The 19,122-nt window shown below is 39.1% G+C and overlaps 1 protein-coding gene across 1 annotated transcript; it reads right to left on the bottom strand.

The window, feature by feature from the left end:
- Positions 1-251: 251 nt before the first annotated feature.
- On the bottom strand, positions 252-17,968 carry CENPJ (centromere protein J). Its single transcript, XM_009335260.1, is given in 17 exon segments — positions 252-579; positions 1,199-1,319; positions 1,417-1,501; positions 1,611-1,751; positions 1,863-1,961; positions 2,688-2,785; positions 3,761-3,860; positions 4,486-4,725; positions 5,729-5,894; positions 6,754-6,886; positions 8,337-9,978; positions 10,277-10,382; positions 12,887-13,031; positions 14,238-14,274; positions 14,276-14,472; positions 15,291-15,414; positions 17,491-17,968. Coding segments are annotated over 17 exon segments (4,053 nt in total). The 5' UTR covers positions 17,917-17,968; the 3' UTR covers positions 252-386.
- Between the last annotated feature and the right edge of the window lie 1,154 nt (positions 17,969-19,122).

Genomic DNA, 19,122 nt, shown 5'->3' with positions numbered 1-19,122 from the left:
ACTCTTAAATCTGGCCGCCTGCTGTATTTCACCACAGCAGGGGTTCCAACAGCACAACCTTTTACCTCGGATTGAGGAACCTTCTCTAAGATGTCTAAAATAAGGTAATCTACAGCTGTTTGACGAATTTTCACTGACAGCTGATTAAAAAAACACCCTTTAAACCACACATGACAGAATACTGAATCAATAAACTGCTTCTTAGAAGTAGAAGTGGGCAAAAATTAGAAAAAGCTCTCATGTAGTAACACCCACTGAAAAATAAATTTATTTCAGGAAAACTATAAACAATATATACACAAGCTTAAAGGGGTTTCTCTTCTTGTTTACAGGAATGTACATTACTTTTGCTGATGTGCTAACACTTCCAACGGTTTTGACATTACCTACAACTTGGTGTCCACGATAATATTACCGTCCTTGTCCTTTACTCTTACTCTCCCAGAGACGTACTTTGTTTCCTGCTGTCCATTCATGTACACAGTCTTGACAGTACCATCTGGATACTCCCGTCTCTTGAACTGTGATGTGTGTAGTTCTCTCTGGCCATTATTAAACTCTATAGTTTTGCTTCCATCTCTGCATTAAATAAGTGTATATAAGTGTTTAAAAAAACAAACAAAAACATTGTAAGGACTATACATAGGCTTAAGCTTAATCTCAGAACAAACTTTAAATATGCAAGCCTAAATGAAGGAAGAACTTCAAAAAGACAGTGTTTGTGAAAAGCCTGTTTTGTTAAATATCATCCCAGCTGGTTGGTGCTCAAAAAATCTGTTTCTGCAAAACTGACATAACTTCTTTAGACTTGAGAGCATCTACCGCACTTTCTTTGCACTAAATCTACTGCTGCAACAGTCCAAGAAAAGTTTAAAACAATGTTTTGAGCGCTGTCAGTTCGGATGTCAGACCTGCTTCCCGCACCAACTAGGTTCTTGCATGTTCTCTAGAATTATCGACAAATCTGAAAAATCTCTCAGGTTAGGGTATGAGAAAATACACAGTCTTTATGTCTCCTCCAAGCTACAGGAAAAAAAAAAACCCAGAAATTTCAAGCAGTAAATACATGTTGACAGTACAGTACGTTCAAATGTAAGCTTCTAGAAATAGATGTGTCACCCTATACTGCCTCTACCAGTGAGCCCTAACTGCTACTTTCCCATCAACAGTCTAAGGTACCTGAAAAGGTAAAGCTTACCGCTGAATACGAACAATAGTACCATCTGGAAAGATACTCTCTTCTTCCCCATCCGTAAATAAGTTTTTGATAGTTTGATCAGGGAAAGTAATTTCTTTCTTGCCATCAGGATAATGCTTCTCTGAAATGTATTTTGAGGCAATATGCTTATTACATAAATACAAGTATACATATGGGCAGCAATTTTGAGGGTTGGTTGGGTTGGATGATTTCTTTACCTATTTGTCCATTTGAAAAATGCAAGACCTCTAAGCCATCAGAGTATGTAGTATGTGTAGTCTTAGCATCAGCATAATAATAAATCTGCAGAAAACAGTTGAGATTTAACTAGTGAGAAATTTTATGTGTGTGTGTGTACACGTGCGCATGAATAAGTATTTCTAGAAAAGCGCAGAAGATGTAGGATACATACCACTGTTTGATCAGGCATAACCTGCTTCACATCGCCATTGAAGAAGGTTATAGTTACAGTCTTCCCATCAGAACCCACTTTTTTCCACGTCCCATTGGGAAAAAATATGAGGTGACAGCCATTTTTCAGAACCTTTTCAACCTAATGAATACGTTACAGAGAGGTCAGTATTGAGCCATCACACTCACATACTCGGTCCTCTTTCACAACAGCTGTCTTGTGGAATTTCAGAGTGCCGAGCTCTCATTTTACCTTTCCATCAGGATAAGCGGTTTCTCTCTGTATCTCTTCACTGTCTGTATACGCAGGTCCAGATTGTAGCGACACATGAGCTTCATTAGGAGAGCTGTCCTGAAGTGACAACGATAATCTAAGCATAAACTGAAATCAACCTTTGTCTTTATACATGTTTTTTTCCTAGGCTGACAGGTATTTTAGAAAACAAGGAGCATCAGGGGAGGAAGAGTAGTATAGGAAGGCATAAACACAACCTGGGTTTTATGCAACTCCTAGTGTAATTCAAGTGGTAAGACAGACTGAGACTCAGTAGTAATTGGTTGTCTGTGGTCCGCTGTAGCCCGGACTAGAGTGGAATTTAGCGGTGTGTTCTAGCATGGTGCTCAACTGCCTTAAGTCATCCATGTCAAGGTATGAAACAGCTGATGAAGTTTCATAAAACCTGAATGCTACCTACAGCAATTAATGTAAGAATTAATTCAACTGTTTACAAGGTTCTTGCACGGTTGCCCTATATACATGGAGCATATAAACATCCATCTTTTTCCCCTCTCTCAAAAGGGAAGACATTTTGCAAAATCCAAGGGAGCGGGATATTATTATTTCATTTTCTTTCCTCAGTCAAAGAATGTTGCAACTACTAGACACAGGTAAAACACCCTGCATTGACTACTTCTTAGCCATTTTCTGATATGACAATAAAATTGCAGTTGAACATAAGAAGGTGAGTCAACAGCTTCGCCAGTCACCCTCCAGATACTCATTTAAGTACAAGTAACTATTGTTTTATTTTAGGCTTTTTCCTCTCCCTTAAAAATCAAATCAAGATACAGGACTTACTACCATAAAAGTCCTAGAAGAATCTTCCAGTGCCGTCATTGTCTCAGAGTTGCTTCTGTCATTAGCAGCTGCTGATGCAGGTGTTCTAGAAAGCTTTCCTACTCAGATACATGTAATTAATTTTACTGTTCAAATTAACTTTAAGTACAGTTTAAGTGTTATAATTATATATGAGGTCAAGGTGTACAAGACACCCACATTTAAGTGCAATAGAAACTGAAAGCAGTATGTTTATGAAAAGAATCGGCATAAACCAGATCCTTCAGGTATGTCATTGCTTCATGTGTCAGCAAGAAGCTACAACTGAAGAATCATTGCAACAGGCACAATACTTGCCCTTTCTCTCCCATTTCATTTCTGTAGATTTACAAAGGATTCCCCCCCAGGAATCTAGGCAACATTTTTAGTTATGCCTTACAACGAATAAAGGAAGGCTGATGTAACCTTTTAACAGGACCTGATTGGCAGACCTTGCCCATGTCTCTCCTAGCACACCAGCCAAAATAAAACTGGCAAGGGCTTCAATTCTGGAACGCACTCCCCTAACAGGTAACACGATGGTTGCTTGAGCTGCCAGAGGTGTCAAAAAAGTACCCTCCAGTTACTTTCCATCTGTGATTATTCATTAGGAAGGGGTATAGCTGCCAACAGCATTTGCTCATAACTGTGAACAAGGAACACCTGGTATGGCATTGCCCATAGGGTTACAGCTCCTGGTAACAAGGTTCTGAAGAGACACAGCAATTCTGATGCTATCAACATAGTCATCTAATCAACATCTGCAACTTGGAGAACATCACTGATGAATGCCATTTTGGATTACAGAACGCAGCTTCTGGTATGCTCCAGATCACCAAACACGACCAGAAGCATCTTCACTCTGAGAACGGTCTCACGGCAGCTTTCTCCAGAATCTTACCCTGGGAGGTATTTTTCCATACACTCAAGTCCATTACAACTATTCTCTATCTACTTTTTAGGTGCTGATGCACTCCTTTCAATAAAAGCAAAAATCCACGTCAATTTTCTTTCAAAGAGTTAACAGAATTCTCTGATTAGACCAACATTTATACCTTTTGCCTGTGAATAACTTTTGCCATTTATCTTGCTGCACTTCTGTACTGGAAGAAGCAGAGATGCGGTTTGACTTTTTGGGCCTCTATTTGGTAGACACTAAAAGAAAGAAAGTAAGAAAGTAAGTTATTTGTGGTTTACGTGACATTTATTCACAACTGTTCATAGAGCAGCAACAAAATTTATACACCATGTGACATGAAATTTACTGGAAGCTTTCTGCACAAACTACATTTTTGAGATTTAGTCAGCGACGGGCTTGTGTGATGTAGCCCAAGCTATACTTTACAACTCTTCCTCTGTCTGCTGCCTCGCTACCAACAACTACAGAATGTTAATGTGGTGCAAGCAATCTAGAAAAATAGTTACAGTTTCAAAACTAAATATAACTAGACAATGGTGAACTGCCTGGTACGCATGGCTGATCCTTAAGGTGCAGAGGTTCCCAGGTTAGATCCCATCTATGATTTTTCTCTTATAATTGTTTCATTTTGAATTTCTAAGGTGAGTTCCTCAACAGAATGGATGCTGCACGTTGCAAACATTCACATTTGGAGAGAATGTGACGTTAACAAAATTCTGTGTCTGTCACCACTAGTGGAGTCCCAAGATTAGTAAATTAAAAGTAAACATCGAAGTTGTAGCTATTGGATTCCAAGTTTATGATCCAAAATGCAAGAGTATTCACACAGCTGAATTTAACACACCAAGATTAATAACTTACAGATTCTGCTCTTTTCAGAGTCATCCCAGAATTTTCTATTTTCCTCTTGCTTCCAGCAGCTTCTACTTTCTTCCAGGCTTCCAGGCGAAACCTCTCCATAATTCTGACTTCCTCTTTTAGCTCCGTATTCTCATTTACTAAAGCTTCTATTTGATCTTTCAGGCGTCGATGGGTGGTTGACCATTTTGCCTCTTTTCGTTTTAAATCTTCCTGTAACTCTGCAATCTGCTGTTTTAAAGCCTTAGAAAAATGCATGTTTATAAATTGAAGGGCTTTCATTTTTTAATACATTAAAAGATTTTAATGTTCTAATAGAAATACAAACACACAAAAAAGCAGAAGAGTGGCAAAAAAACAAGATCAGCTTAATGGGGCAGAGGGTGAAAGGTAGAAGTTTTCTTCCTGAAAGAGATATTATTTACTTTAGACTACCAACTTAAAGCTCAACTTCAGTCACAGGAAGTGTCTTTATTGCCCTCTTGGCATCCTTTACAGTTCGTAGATTGGCCAGTACAAATACACTTGAGACAGAAACATGAAATCTTTAAGGCTGCCCTTGAGAGGACCCTTCAAAAAATCTTGGCACAGGAAAACAGGGAGGGCACAATCACAGAACACACGTGTGAGTCTGCCTAGCCAGTTTAGCAAGCGTTACTTCAATCTGTTGAAGTTATGTAAGGAAAATTTGTAGGGAAGGAGGAGGGAAATCCACGTGTGATGTTTAATACAACTTGTCTGTACATCTCATGTACCGTACATCCTGACAATGAAGGAACAAACAGATCTTGTTTCTTACATCTCTGATACATTTTGTTCTTACTTGTAGGTCTTTAGGTAACTTTGAAAATTGTAAAAGACTACTACGTTTACTGTACAACAGTTACAGAATAAAACTCAAGTACAGTTCTAGTTTGCATTTTGATCTACTGCTATGAATAAAAACTTATAACTTAATATTAACTACAGTAATTTTGTATCAAAGTTGAAGATCATTCTACCATAGTTATGAGCAGTTTAGTATGGAAACGTGACAAAAAGATTTGCTCATCAGGGGTTTTTGCCTTAAAACCATCAAACAACATTGTGAAGACTGTAGTTCCTTCCTCAATTAGGCCATGTCTACTAAAAGTTCCCATCTTGAAATCACTTGCAACCTTTCAACTAAGTTAGAATTTAGTTCTCGACTGCCTTTAAATTAATTTAAGTTTCCTGTGTGGACCAGAAGAATAATATATTTTTATACCTGAATTTCATCACGTTCTTTTTTATCTGGAATTGCTCTAGCTTCTGTGGTATATTTTTCAAAAACTTTACGCTCCTTTTGCAGTTTTTTCATTTCCTTTTTTTTATATTCTTCTATTTCAGCCAGTTCTTGGGCTTTCTGCTGTTGAAAGTCTGCAATTTCTTTCCTATAATTACGAAACAAACTTGTTGTTTTAACCCAAAACTACTTTAAAATCTGGATTTTAAGGAAGAAAATGAAGACACTGAATTTTGTGGTCATCGATTCCAATCCAGCATCTGTTACCCCCAGGAAGACTTACCTATAAATGGTATTACTTATTTAAGGAGTAAGAATTGTCACACAGCTAGTGTCTGAAGTCCAACAATTTCTATTTTTATATCTTCCAGTCACAGAAGTTATCCTGAATTTAACAAAGCTTTGGCTAAAATCTTCCAACATTCTTCAAAGCAGCAGAACACCATTCCCCCAAAAGCACAGGGAAAAAGAATCTGCTAACAGCAGGAGGTCACAAATCAAACATTAGCCAACAACATGATACTGTTTCCAAACAAAACAAAAGTGACTTTGGTAGGAATAGGTGTGCCACATTTAAGTCACCAGAGATAATTATTCTGCTCCGTATGTCGCTTATAAGTCCCCCAGTTCAAATGAAAATATTCTCAGCTTGTACTCACAAACATTCAATCCAAAGGAAGAGCATCAATCATCTTAGCATGAAGATCAATTTTGCAAGACCAATTTAAGGACTGTGTTATCACTCAGAACAAAAGTATACAAATTCTCCCAAGTATAGCCTTTAAGGATATCATATTAAACTAGCAGGGGTTCTTAATGTTGTAATTTGTGTGTGAGTAATAATTAGTTTACTATATACATAGAGCAACAACCAGTTTCTTGACCTATGTCTCCACCGTAGCTGAAACACACCAATTATTTATCTGTGCTGTTGGTAACTGGACATTATGATCGCCTGGAACATACTATGTAAGTGAATGCACCAAAATGTTTCAATTAAAAATTACCTGATATTTGCCAAGGCATGCTCTCTTTCTTCACGGAGTTTAGTCAGAGTTGTGTTTTCAGCTCTGAATCTCTCTATTTCAGTTTCCAATTCAGTGAGTCTCTCTCTCAGTACCTGGGAAGGAACAGTGTTTCCTGTCAAAGAACAACCAGATGCAAGTTATCTGAGCAGCATCCATAAGACTGAAGTAAACAATTACCACACACCAGTTAAAAAAAAATCAAGTGATACTATTTGAGAGATAGTAGTAGTATTGCAAAAAATTTCTACTATTCAAATAACACAGAAGTGACATTTTAAAGCACTCTGCACTATTTACTCAAATACCTCAAATATTGAGGTATATATCTATCATCTTTGTAGAACTAAATATATATTAGGAATTGGAACGTGAAGGACTTCACATCAAGCTAGAGAAATTAAATGAAGGTATAAGGGCCAAGCATCAAACAGGAAAGTTTATGGTTGTAAGTTTTTCCAAGTTTCATTCACAACAAAGTCTGCTCACACCTATCACCGATGTGAAAACTATTGCAGAGGCCAATAACAGGATCTGTGGGCTTTTTTGCCATCCCAGTTGCCTGTTCAGTCACTACTTAACACTCCCAGGGTTTTAATAGTCCACTTCTGAGTATGCAAGAGAAGAGCCTAGATACTGATGTTGCAGTGTAGGTAGTTGCCTCATTCACCCTTAAGTGCTCTGAGATTCAGTAAAAAACCCTACCCCTCTTCCTGAGACCAACATCAGCAGGCATCGTTAGACAACCCTACAAAATCAATTCTCCACAAAACAATAAGCAGAAGTAGCAGCTTTCACATGAACTTCTCATAAAAACCTGAACAAAATCCTAAACACTCATTGGAGCAGAGTTCGAAATCAAGATCTCGCCGCCTTACAGAGAAGAGATTTAAATGCCAGGCTATGCCATCATGCTTTCACTGAACAAGTGCATTTTTAATGATCTCACATAAATGCAACAGCTTCAACAGGAGCTTTTAGGGGCAATCCTTCCCCAGACTATAACCATATGGTCGAAATCAACTTGGGCAAAGCAGAAAAATGAATCCATGTTTCCCATATTCCACGTGAATTCTCTAGATACTATACTACTGTCAGAAAATACAGGCAGGGCTGCTGCCTCCTTGTAAGAGGAACAAGCTAACCTAACAGTGCATAGCATTACCCTACCGTGGTGTAAATACACGCTGTCACTGGGAAGGGAGGTACCACTTCATTTTTGGCATGCCTTTGACACTCTCCTTGGTTTGGAAACAGTGATCAGGCAGCTCCAGATCACGTTTAGTTCAATGAACTGGTCTGACAGAAAACTAGCCTCCAGGAAAAGAAAAAAATTTAAAAAAAAAAAAAAAAAATGAAGTTTTCACTGATCGTACTCATACTGCAAGCTGCATAACTGTTAGATCTGACATCAGACATGCAACCAGGAGAGGAGATGAAAGGTGAGAATAGGGCCATTCCCTGCAGCAGAAGTCTGTACTTACACCCTTTGGTGTAATGTCAGGTTGCGGCTTAAGTGTTAGGAGGAAAGACTTGTAATATATGTCTTCTTCAACATTTCCTACCAGTTGCTGTTCTCTCATCTCCTGGCTCCTGTTCCACATTTGATTTGATTTCACGCTCTGAATGACAGCCTGCCTTCTGTTTCGGTTTCAGTGAAGGAAATAGTTTCATCATCAGGTTTGATACAGGAGGTCCATTTGAATCACTGTCCACTGCAGACTCTTTGGACATTTCATCTCCCCTCTTTGAGGCCACTTTTCTCTTTATTGCTTTATCTGGGACAGTTGTATCATTCTTATTGGAAAAGTCCGTCTGTAAAGGTATTTTAGTATATTTTTCAGGTAAATCACTGTTAACATAATTTTCATCAAGATCACTCCATGTTCTTTCATCATCAAACTCAAACTTACTCCTACTTATACAAGACATGCTTCTCTGATGGTCTGAAGCTTTTCTAATCTTTTGCTTTGACAGTGCACTGCCATCTTTGTCTGACAAGCCAAGGTCAGCATCTCCATTTTTGCTTTCTTTGCTGGTGTCTGTAACAGAACCTCTATAATCAAAAAATTCTGGATCACTTTCTCTATGGCTCATAAAGGATGTCTTAGCATCTTCATTTTCACGCTTTAATGTGGTCTCAAATTCACTCTCAGAATCTGTAGTAGTATCACCATTGCCCTCACTCTCATCTTCATTTATAATCCATTGATTACTTTTTAAAGCAGGAGCTGCTGCCATTGAAGCAGCTGAAAATATTACACTGTCCGTTTTATTCAGTGGATCCTTCATTATAAAAGCTGCTCCTGAATTTGAGACTGTATGCATAACTGCTCTACCATTTATATTTCCCTGTGTCATACAGTCTGCCTTTTTATTTTTCTTATTTATAAGTTCAACAGCCAGCGCCTTTACTTGCTGCTGTTTTGCCTTGATAGGGGTAGAAGACATTCTACGGCCTTTTAAAGTTTGCTGATCTTGATCTAAGATCCTTTGCACAAATGAGGAATTACTTGAGAAAGATATTTCATCTGCAGCTTGTTCTAGAAACAAAAATTCATCTAATTCTAGATTCTCTTTTTCTTTTTCTTTTTCCCAGTTTTCCAGCTTATTCTGAAATGAAACTTCAAAAGACAGTTCTGGATCTTTTACAGGGTGACCTATAGGACATTTAGAATTAGAAGAGGCACTGGCCAGCTCATGAGACAACCGAGGCTTTTCTGTGCCAGGTAATTTGTTTCCAATTTTGCCAGTGTTAGACTTAGCAAATTCTACTACGTTCTCTTTATTTTCTATTTTGTTGTTAGTTTCTGATGGGAAAGAATCTCTCATCTGTCCATCATGATTTTTCCCTGGTTGCATTCTTGTTTCTAATGGCGAGATATTTTTTCCATTGTGATTCCTGAGTACCAGGTTCTTCTGAACAGGGCAATGTTTTGCTTTATCAGGGTGGTAATATTTTTTACATGGTGCAAAAGGGTTCTCAGAAACCCGTTCTTTGCCAGGAGGCATAGTTTTCTTTTGTATTTGTGATCTGTCCACTTTAATAACATTTCTGTCATCTGAAGCCCTTTGTTGAAGTTTTGGGGTGTTTTCTCCAAGTTTTGTAATTTTAGATTTGGCATTACTAAATCTTGTTAAGCCTTCTCCTCTTTTCAGGAAGGGTCGTTTGATCACTGGTTTTTGAATGGCTGATCCATTTGTCTCCTGAAAAGGGGCAAACAAAAACACAAACACACAATGTTAAAATGCCCCTTACACAGTTTGAAGATTTCTTCAAATGAACCCCACATATGAGTAGGAATTTATACAGTACATTTCTACTGGATTTCTAAAGACATCTTAAACAAGTGAAATATTTGGGGCTTATTGTTTTATTTTTAAAAACATGAATATTGCATTCAGTGTTATCTTTTGCTGCTAGAATCTTCCTTGTACGTTTTTAAAGCACCTATTGCATCTTGGCACTATATAAAGAACAATAAAGTTTAAAAAAGTAAATAACCTGTAACTTCTGGTTTTGCTCCAGACGCTGCTCTTCTAGTTGTATCTGTTCTTCCAGGAATTCTTCAAATGTCTGTTTCTTTTCCTGAATCGCAGCTTTAATAGGTCTAGTGTAATTTAAAAAAAAAATAAAAAAAAAAATCAAGTCTTACATTCCTATAACTATGTTTAAGTTCACTGCTATTCAAAGACCTAAGTGTAATTACATAAAAGATGACAAATTATGAGGTAATTTGGTCATTAAATGTAAAAGATAATCTGAGAAGTATGTTATAACACTAGCTGTTTATCTTTTGAGAAATGGTTTATCGAATCCCTGCTATGGTTAATACACATATCTAAAAGATACTGTATGCAGGTTTTGCTGTTTCTTCTTTCATTGCTTTTCTCAATGACCCTTTCTTCTGCCCAGACCACCAAACTTTCTTTCCTATTTTAGTCATACTGCCAATTTCTACAGTATCACCTTCCCACTCAGTAATGCTGCTGAGATTGTGTTCCTTATCTCACCCTTTGATACTCCTCCTCCTTCACAGCCCTGGGTCTGGCTGGGATGGAGTGAGCTTTCTTCATCACAGTCCTTATGGTGCTCTGTTTTCGATTTGCGACTACAACAGTGTTGATAACACACCAATGTTTTAGCTATTACTGAACAGTGCCTGCACAGCATCAAAGCTTTCTTTGGTTTTTTGTGCTGCTCCCCCAGCCCCAGCAAGTGGGCTGGGGTGGGCAAGAGGCTGAGAGGGGACACAGCCAGTACAGCTGACCCGAACTGACCAAAGCGATATTCCATGCCTTACAACATCGTGTCCAGCAGTAAAAACTGGGGGCTTGGTCTTCCAAAAGTAGCTGTTGCTCAAAGACCAAGTAGGCATCAGTCTGCTTGTGGGAGGTGTAGAGTGACACCCTTTGCATCACTTGGGGTTTTTTTTCCCCCTCCCTCCTTTACTTATTAAACTGCTTTTATCTCAACCCACAAGTTTTCTCGAGTTTTCTCCTCCAATACCCTCTCCCATTCTGCTCTGGGGGACAAAGTGAGCAAGTGACTGGGTGGGTGCTTAGTCGCTGGCTGGGCTCCACACACCACAACCTGGAACAAGTATTTCTTGTCTTTGTGATGACTCGGCAGACAGGGCAGAGCTTTATAACAATGCCAACCACTACTTTTATTCTACCAACTCCTTAAACAAAGCTTTTACCATACATGAGAAGGCTTCTGCCACAAGCACTATTTATTACTTCTTAGCCATATACAGATGTTTAAACAAACATAACTCCTGGTAATAAACTAAAAAGTCACAGACTTACACTCCTCCTTCACATTACTACTTTCACCACATAACAGTGGATAGGAGGTTGTAATAAATCAAATTGGGAACAGTAATTATAACTGCTTATATATTAAGCCTATACTAAAATGTGCTTCTAAACTATCATTACCCCAGGCTGCACACACCTCTTCAGCCAATACACATCATCACATCTTTCACAGCATAAACAATTTCAAGCTAGAGCCTCTCTTACTACAGGTCTCCACAGTACCTAGCAAAATGGAAACCTTGGTTGAGAAAGCTGTACAAATTGAGAATATCAGACTCTTTCAAACAGGACTCAGAATTCAACCAAACTCATGTGGGATCCGACAGTGGGATCGAGTGCACCCTCAGCAAGTTTGCAGATGACACCAAGCTGAGTGGTGTGGTCGACACGCCAGAGGGACGGGATGCCATCCAGAGGGACCTGGACAAGCTCAAGAACAGGTTGCCTGTGTGAACCTCATGAGGCTTAACAAGGCCAAGGGCAAGGTCCTGCACCTGGGTCAGGGCAACCCCCAGTATCAATACAGGCTGGGGGATGAAGGGATTGAGAGCAGCCCTGCCGAGAAGGACTTGGGGGTACTGGTGGATGAAAAGCTGGACATGAGCCAGCAATGTGCGCTCGCAGCCCAGAAGGCCAGTCGTATCCTGGGCTGCATCCAAAGAAGCGTGGCCAGCAGGTCGAGGGAGGGGATTCTGCCCCTCTCCTCTGCTCTGGTGAGACCCTACCTGGAGTACTGCGTCCAGCTCTGGAGCCCTCAGCAGAAGAAAGACACGGACCTGTTGGAGTGGGTCCAGAGGAGGGCCACGAAAATGATCAGGGGGATGGAAGACCTCTGCTATGAAGAAAGGCTGAGAGAGTTGGGGTTGTTCAGCCTGGAGAAGAGAAGGCTTCGGGGAGACCTTCTTGCAGCCTATCGGTACTTAAAGGGGGCTTATCAAAAAGATGGTGGCAAACTTTTTAGCAGGGCCTGTTGCGACAGGACAAGGGGGAATGGCTTTAAACTAAAGGGGGGTAGATTTAGATTACTACTTCTTTAAGAAAGAAATTTTTTACACCGAGGGTGGTGAAACACTGGCACAGGTTGCCCAGAGAGGTGGTGGGTGCCCCATCCCTGGAAACGTTCAAGGTCGGGTTGGACGGGGCTCTGAGCAACCTGATCTAGTTGAAGATGTCCCTGCCCAGGGCAGGGGGGTTGGACTAGATGACCTTTAGAGGTCCCTTCCAACCCAAACTATTCTATGATTCTATGTTCTATATTTGATAAAAACTGCCTAATAATGGTCTGAATTACCTTTCCTCTGTATTAGTCCACAAATGTTTTCCTCCACTGGACTTTTCAGAGAGATCCGAGCTTTCCACACATAAAGGATCAATGTGATGATCTTCACTCTCCGTTAATACTTCCATCTTTTGTTCTGGACACCACATGTATTTTCCTATGAAATGAATAGACTTTTTTTTTCCTCCCCAACAACAAATCAGTTTTCAGTTCATACTTTACGCAGCATTCAGGTCAGATTAAAACCAGAAGGGAGCTTCATGGTAATGTAGCCTGAATTCCTACATAAAATAGTCCCAAGATTTCCCCAAGTTGATTATTATTCGAATTTGAGCTTTCTTTTAAAGGAACATCCAATTATGTATTAAAAATTTTCCACAGACCTTAAATAACCCATTCTGATTGTTCATCTTCTTTGCTATTGTTAATTTATAGCTTAAAAATAAAATAACTGAACAAATTTGGATTTCTGCTTTACTGAAGAGCTCTCTTATCAAAATTCTCTTTCCCCATGTATATATGTATAAATTAAGATCAATTTATCCTTTCACATCTTCTTAGACCAAGCCCTCTGATTAAAAGCTTTAAAGCTGATATGAAGTATGATGAAATGCAATCTCATACCTTTTCCCCAAAACCTCTACAGGTTTTCAGCAACCTTTAGTTGCTACATTAAAACCAAAACCACTATTCCAGTCATAGCAGTGCAGTAGTCATGCTAGTGCCAATAGTAAAACTGAGAAGAGGAGGAAGGATAAAGAACTCCAGTGCATTCCTTCTGATGTACAAATAATTTTTAGTTACATGATGGGATCTCTTTGTCAACCCATCTTGACTCCTAATTCCAGTTCAGTTACTAATCCTCACAACAGAGCTGGTCTGAAGACATTCTGTATCCCTGGACAGATTGTTGTTTTCCATTTGCCATATGAAAATGTGGGTACAGTTCAGCCCAAACAAATCAGCTATCATTATTTAAACAATTCAGCTGTCATTATTTGCTATTTTCACAGTCTTTATCATAAGCTTTAGCAGTAAAGATTGTATCTTTTTCCTAAGAGACAAGCATTTCATCCAGATAGAACTTGATTTTTTCCTCATGCTGCTTTTAACAAAACTCACATGGACATCAACAGGAACACTCTGAGGTCTGTAAGCTGTCAGTAAACCAACCAACAAATCACGTAAACCAACACTTGTATAAAATCTTCACAATAAGTAGCAGAAAAATTACGTTCAATAACTACAAAGGGAAAAAAACCCCACCACACACCAAGTTATCTTTCTACAAATGACTAACCAGTAATACATTTGTCTTCCTCGTTTTTCAAACAATTCTGCATTTTCAGAGGCACACCCAGACCTTGTTTCTCACAGGCAGACACTCCTGAAAGTGTCCGCATTCAAAGATGAGGTGCATTCTTTGTTGTTTAACTTTTGTATAAAATCACTGTCTTGTGTATGTGGAGAAACAATTGGAGCATAAGCTCTGTCTTCAAAGATATTCTGATACCCAGATGATGGCAATTGGTGTAAAGTTGTTAAGCCTGCTGAATGCCCAGGTCTTAGCTTTTGACTTTCAGCCATTAGAGTATAGCCTTGAAATTAAAAGAAAAAAATGGCTGTGTCATTGTATTTGTATTACACCACCACTGTTCCACAGGAGAAAAGAAACGGGACTGAAGGGCAAGGCTGATCACCCAGCCTCCATCCTTATGTTACTGATCAAGAATAACTGATTAGACAATCTGGATTTTGTTCTTCTGAGGCTAAGCCCTAAATTCATTTTCTCAGGTAGGCAGAGTGAAAGAAAGATAATCATTTAAGTCAGGCTGGACTGATACTGCCAACAGGAGAAAACACCCCTGCTCAACTCTAAAAGCTTTTTCCAGCCCAGCACCGTCCCCTCCCTTTGCACACAGCAAACGAGACTGGAAAACTGGTACAGGTTACAAGCGTTTGTTTTTCAATACAGATCAGCTCCCTCGTCTAGTTCAGTTCATCATCTGAACAAATCTGTGCTGCGTGAGCACAAACAAGGAGGGACTACTTCATTTGAATACAGTGATAGCTTAAAGCAATCAAAAGTACTGTGAGAAACAGCTAATCAGAAAGGAAAGCAACTGGTTTTTTACAGTCTTTTGTATTTAAAATATGTTCTACAAAACAAGGTCTCCCATCATAGCACATATTGATCAAGTTACAATGACAGTTGGCGTTTTATAAAAACAGGATAGTGTTCCTTCTACAGTAGCACTCAACTTTCAGGCACTGAAGCGATGCAGCATTTATCTTGGACTAATTGAGTAGTCTTAAGATGAAGAACACTGAATACACTTTCAGATTTTAACTGGAAAATGAGATTAAATTCTTCAGTTTACTCAAAGTATGTCATACACTTGCTTTCTCAACGTACCAAGAACTGCTGTCTGGCCAGATACCATGCTAAGTAGTTTCTGCTGCTCTTCCATTAGCCTTTGAAGTTGCTCCATCTGTTGTTTCTTTAGCTGTTCCTGTTTCTGTTGTTGCAATTCCTTCAGCTTTTCAAACAAAAAAATAAATGTATTAGAGGCTAGGTTTACTTAGAATGTACCACAGGATTAGTGTCATCAAGACCAAGACAACGAGTATTTCTTGTTTTAAAGATGTTCCATTAGGTAAATGTAACATGAAGGAAATTATGAATATGAAATGCTATGCTAAACGAAATTTTTGTTTTTTTCTATCTATGAATGCACATGCTATTTCCAGTTTGCCCAATTAACAGTTCCACTAGTCTTTAATTGACCAATCTGCAAACAATAGGGATCAGAACACTCATATCTACTGCACAGGAAAAACATTCAAATTCTGCTCTTTTAACATTAACTTCTACTACGCCGTGTTTTTATTAAAATGTGAAATACTTCATAATAATCAATGCTTTAGAAAAAGTGTGGGGGTTTTTTTTTTTTTTTGCTTTCCAAGATCTCAGTTACAGTGAACAGTACTGATACAAAGGACCAAGAGAGGGGAAGAGCATCGGAGAACATTAAGACTCGTGAAGCTGCCTGAAAAAAAGAATTAAAATACTGATTAAATTCAGTAATCCAGTCTTCATTTTATTCTGTAGCAGGAGTCCCTGGCCCTGCCTCAAGACCAGCCTCGAGGGCCACATGAAGGCAGGGCATTCTGTACCCTACCAAACCACAGCAATACCATGCCCATCTCTGCATCTCCAACACATACATATGTGCTAGTTTCAGCTCCTCCAACGGAAAGACAGGAGGCCTGATGAAATCCTTCCATAGATCAACAATAGGACCGCACCTGTCATACAGCAGGTAAGAAAGATTTCCCTTGAATTCTCCTTGTAGTCCCTTAAAATTCCAGTGAAAACAGAAGTAAGGCACTATACAAGTAGAAGCTGTGAGCAAATGATAGAGATCCAAAGATCACCTATAGTCTCATCTCCAACCCCTTCACTTAATTTATTAAAGAAATCATACTTCTACCTGTTCAGATAATATCCTCAGAAAGCCAAACTGAAACAATCTCATGCATCCAAAACTACATTCATCACTGCAAGCATCAGATTTATTTTTTTATAATATATTAGATTGTCAATAACTTTCTAAGACAGGAGACTTAACAATTCCTTTTAAGATACAATTAAAGCAGCTAATATCTGTTATTTAGCCACTGTTTGATACTGCTGACAATACTGAAAAAGTGAATAAATATTTTCCTATCATGTAAAATAGAGGAGAAAATTTTTGTAGCACCACGTAAGTTGTGGAATTCTACTCTAGAGACTCACACACACACACACACATCCCCACACACCCCACTTGAGTGAACAGACATAGGGATTTGTGCTGGGGTAGCTGCCAGCAGAGTGGACAAGGAGGCGAGTGAGTTTCTAATCCTTAACAGCAAGATCTATTGAAGTGCCTATGAACACTTTCAGCTAATGCAATTTATATCTATAATTAGGAAGAGCTATGAGCAAACATATAGCCAGTTACAGTGGATTAACTGACATGCTTGCATTGGGAAAAGAAACAATTAATAATATCACAGCATTGTAATTCCAGGCCTTTTTGTCCCAATGTCATGGATACTTCATCACATTCAACACTAACATAATTCTTCATCTAAATAGAACCAGGTATTGGATGTGCATAGCTGCTTTGAGAACTAACAGAAGATGTTGCTATAGATACAAGAACATACAACTTCACCACGTTGTGAATATCTGTGGTGAACTACTACCACTGTAATGACCAGCAGCCCATTTCCACAGCTTCAAGTGAAGAAACAACGGAACATTGTAAAACTGTGTGGACCTTTCCAGGTAAAAAGATTTTGAGAACAAGTACACTGCCACTGAATGCAATTTCATTTTAAACTGGAACCTGTGCCAGCTGAAAACAACAGAAGTTAGACTCTCAATAAATGCACATGATGAGGACACCAGTTTTTATGCATGCATAACTGTGACTTCGGACTTGCTCTTTAAGCTTGCTGTGTTTTATATGTTGCAAAGAGTTTGCTTAGTTCCAGGTAAGAGAAATCATATGCAGAAACAAAATAAATCTTAATTGGTGTATGTCAAGGAATTCTAGAACTTTTACCTGTTCAAGCTTTTGTAAGAGTGGATCGCTGTGATTGTATTTATTCTGACCATCCACTTCACCACGGACAAAGTCTGTTTTAGAGGCTTCTACGTTATATGCTGCTGCTGGAAAAGATGTTTCAGTGGTATATTGCTGAAGTGTACAAGAGCTGCCAGGCTCTTCTTCACACAAGGAGTCATCACTTACAGAACAGCTGTCTGAAAGATGCAACACTTCAGCAGGGAAAGCTGTGACGTTTTCAGGTCCAGATAATAAATTTTCTTTGTTGATTTTCAAACCGGTAAAACTAGGATCTAATAAGACTCCAGCACGGGAAGTATCAGACATCCAGTGTGCAATGAAGTTTTGTTCGCTACTCAGATCTTCAACAGTTGACATCTTGTAAACTGTATTCCCATTTATTTGCTGATACAGCATTAGCATAACAGTATTACGTTATGTAGCATTAGGACACTAAAACTTTCAAAGTTCCAGGTATTTGGTATAGATGGTTACCTACTTTTAGGACCTAGAAATTAAGCAGATAAACAAAATAAGACACCTACAATAACAGACTTCCAGTAAAAGAAAGTTAACTCTTATAACCAACCCAGTGTGTTTATAAAAATAAGTCACAATCTACTTTTCCCTAGGCAATAGAAACAATTTGGACAATTAGTAACAAACACTTTCTGTGCAGGAAGTCAACATAATCCTTTTATTTGAGTTCAGCTAATATTATCTCAAATATTATAAAGCTGTGCATAATATTCTCCTCAGTACAGAGAGGGATTCAGAATTTTTTTAAAAGTGCCTGCAACAAAAGAAGTGATTTGAGCAGCTGAAAGAGAGACTTCCCTCACAGGACCTTCATATCAACGCAAGGTTTCAAATATGTCCATCTAAATACAAACATTTTACTGCACATATTTCAATGCAGCACTTATCATTTTTGTGCCTTCCTTAGTTTCTCATGGAAACTCTACAACCATGATGCCTGTTAGCTTCTTCCTCCCAACCAGCTTCTTTTTTTATATCCATCCAAAAAAAAAGTTTGAAGACTGCAAAAGTTTCAGCGATAACCAAATGCCTACAAGTGTCATAAATCATGAATGAATTCAGGTAGATAGGAGACCCAAGGTGATTTCCTCACTTAAAAAGGAAAAGAGGCAGAACTGCTGCCGATGACCATGTGGCACAAGAGCCTGACCACTCAGCCCTGCCACCTCAAACTAATCCCAGGGCAACTGGGACTCTGCCTGTGCATATGGTGTGTCACAGGGAATACAGAGGAAAGAAGGGGCCAGGAGACAAAAGACAGACAACCGCAGCAGCCCAGGCTCAACAGTCCTGCTGATCAGGAAACAACTTCTTAAAGCTTCCTTGTTCCCAAGGGAACTGGAAGTTCCCAGCGAGGTATGGATTCCTGCATAGGCAAATTCAAGGCTACAGGGCTCACACGCTATTTTTCCTGTCACCTTTTGGAGACCCTTTCGTGGCAGCCTACCAGTTTAAAGCTTCTCCTAAAGTCTAAGCGAAGCAGTACCTGCGTGCCAACCAAAAGAGCTGGCAGGGCTGAAGCTGACCCGTCCCGGGGAGGCGAGGAGGGACGAAGGGATTCCCCCAAAGGTCGCCAGTGGGGAGACGAGC

The sequence above is a fragment of the Pygoscelis adeliae genome, unplaced genomic scaffold (assembly GCF_000699105.1).
Source record: "Pygoscelis adeliae isolate BGI_AS28 unplaced genomic scaffold, ASM69910v1 Scaffold142, whole genome shotgun sequence".
Lineage (NCBI taxonomy): Eukaryota > Metazoa > Chordata > Aves > Sphenisciformes > Spheniscidae > Pygoscelis > Pygoscelis adeliae.
This window is presented reverse-complemented; position numbering and strand designations above follow the sequence as displayed.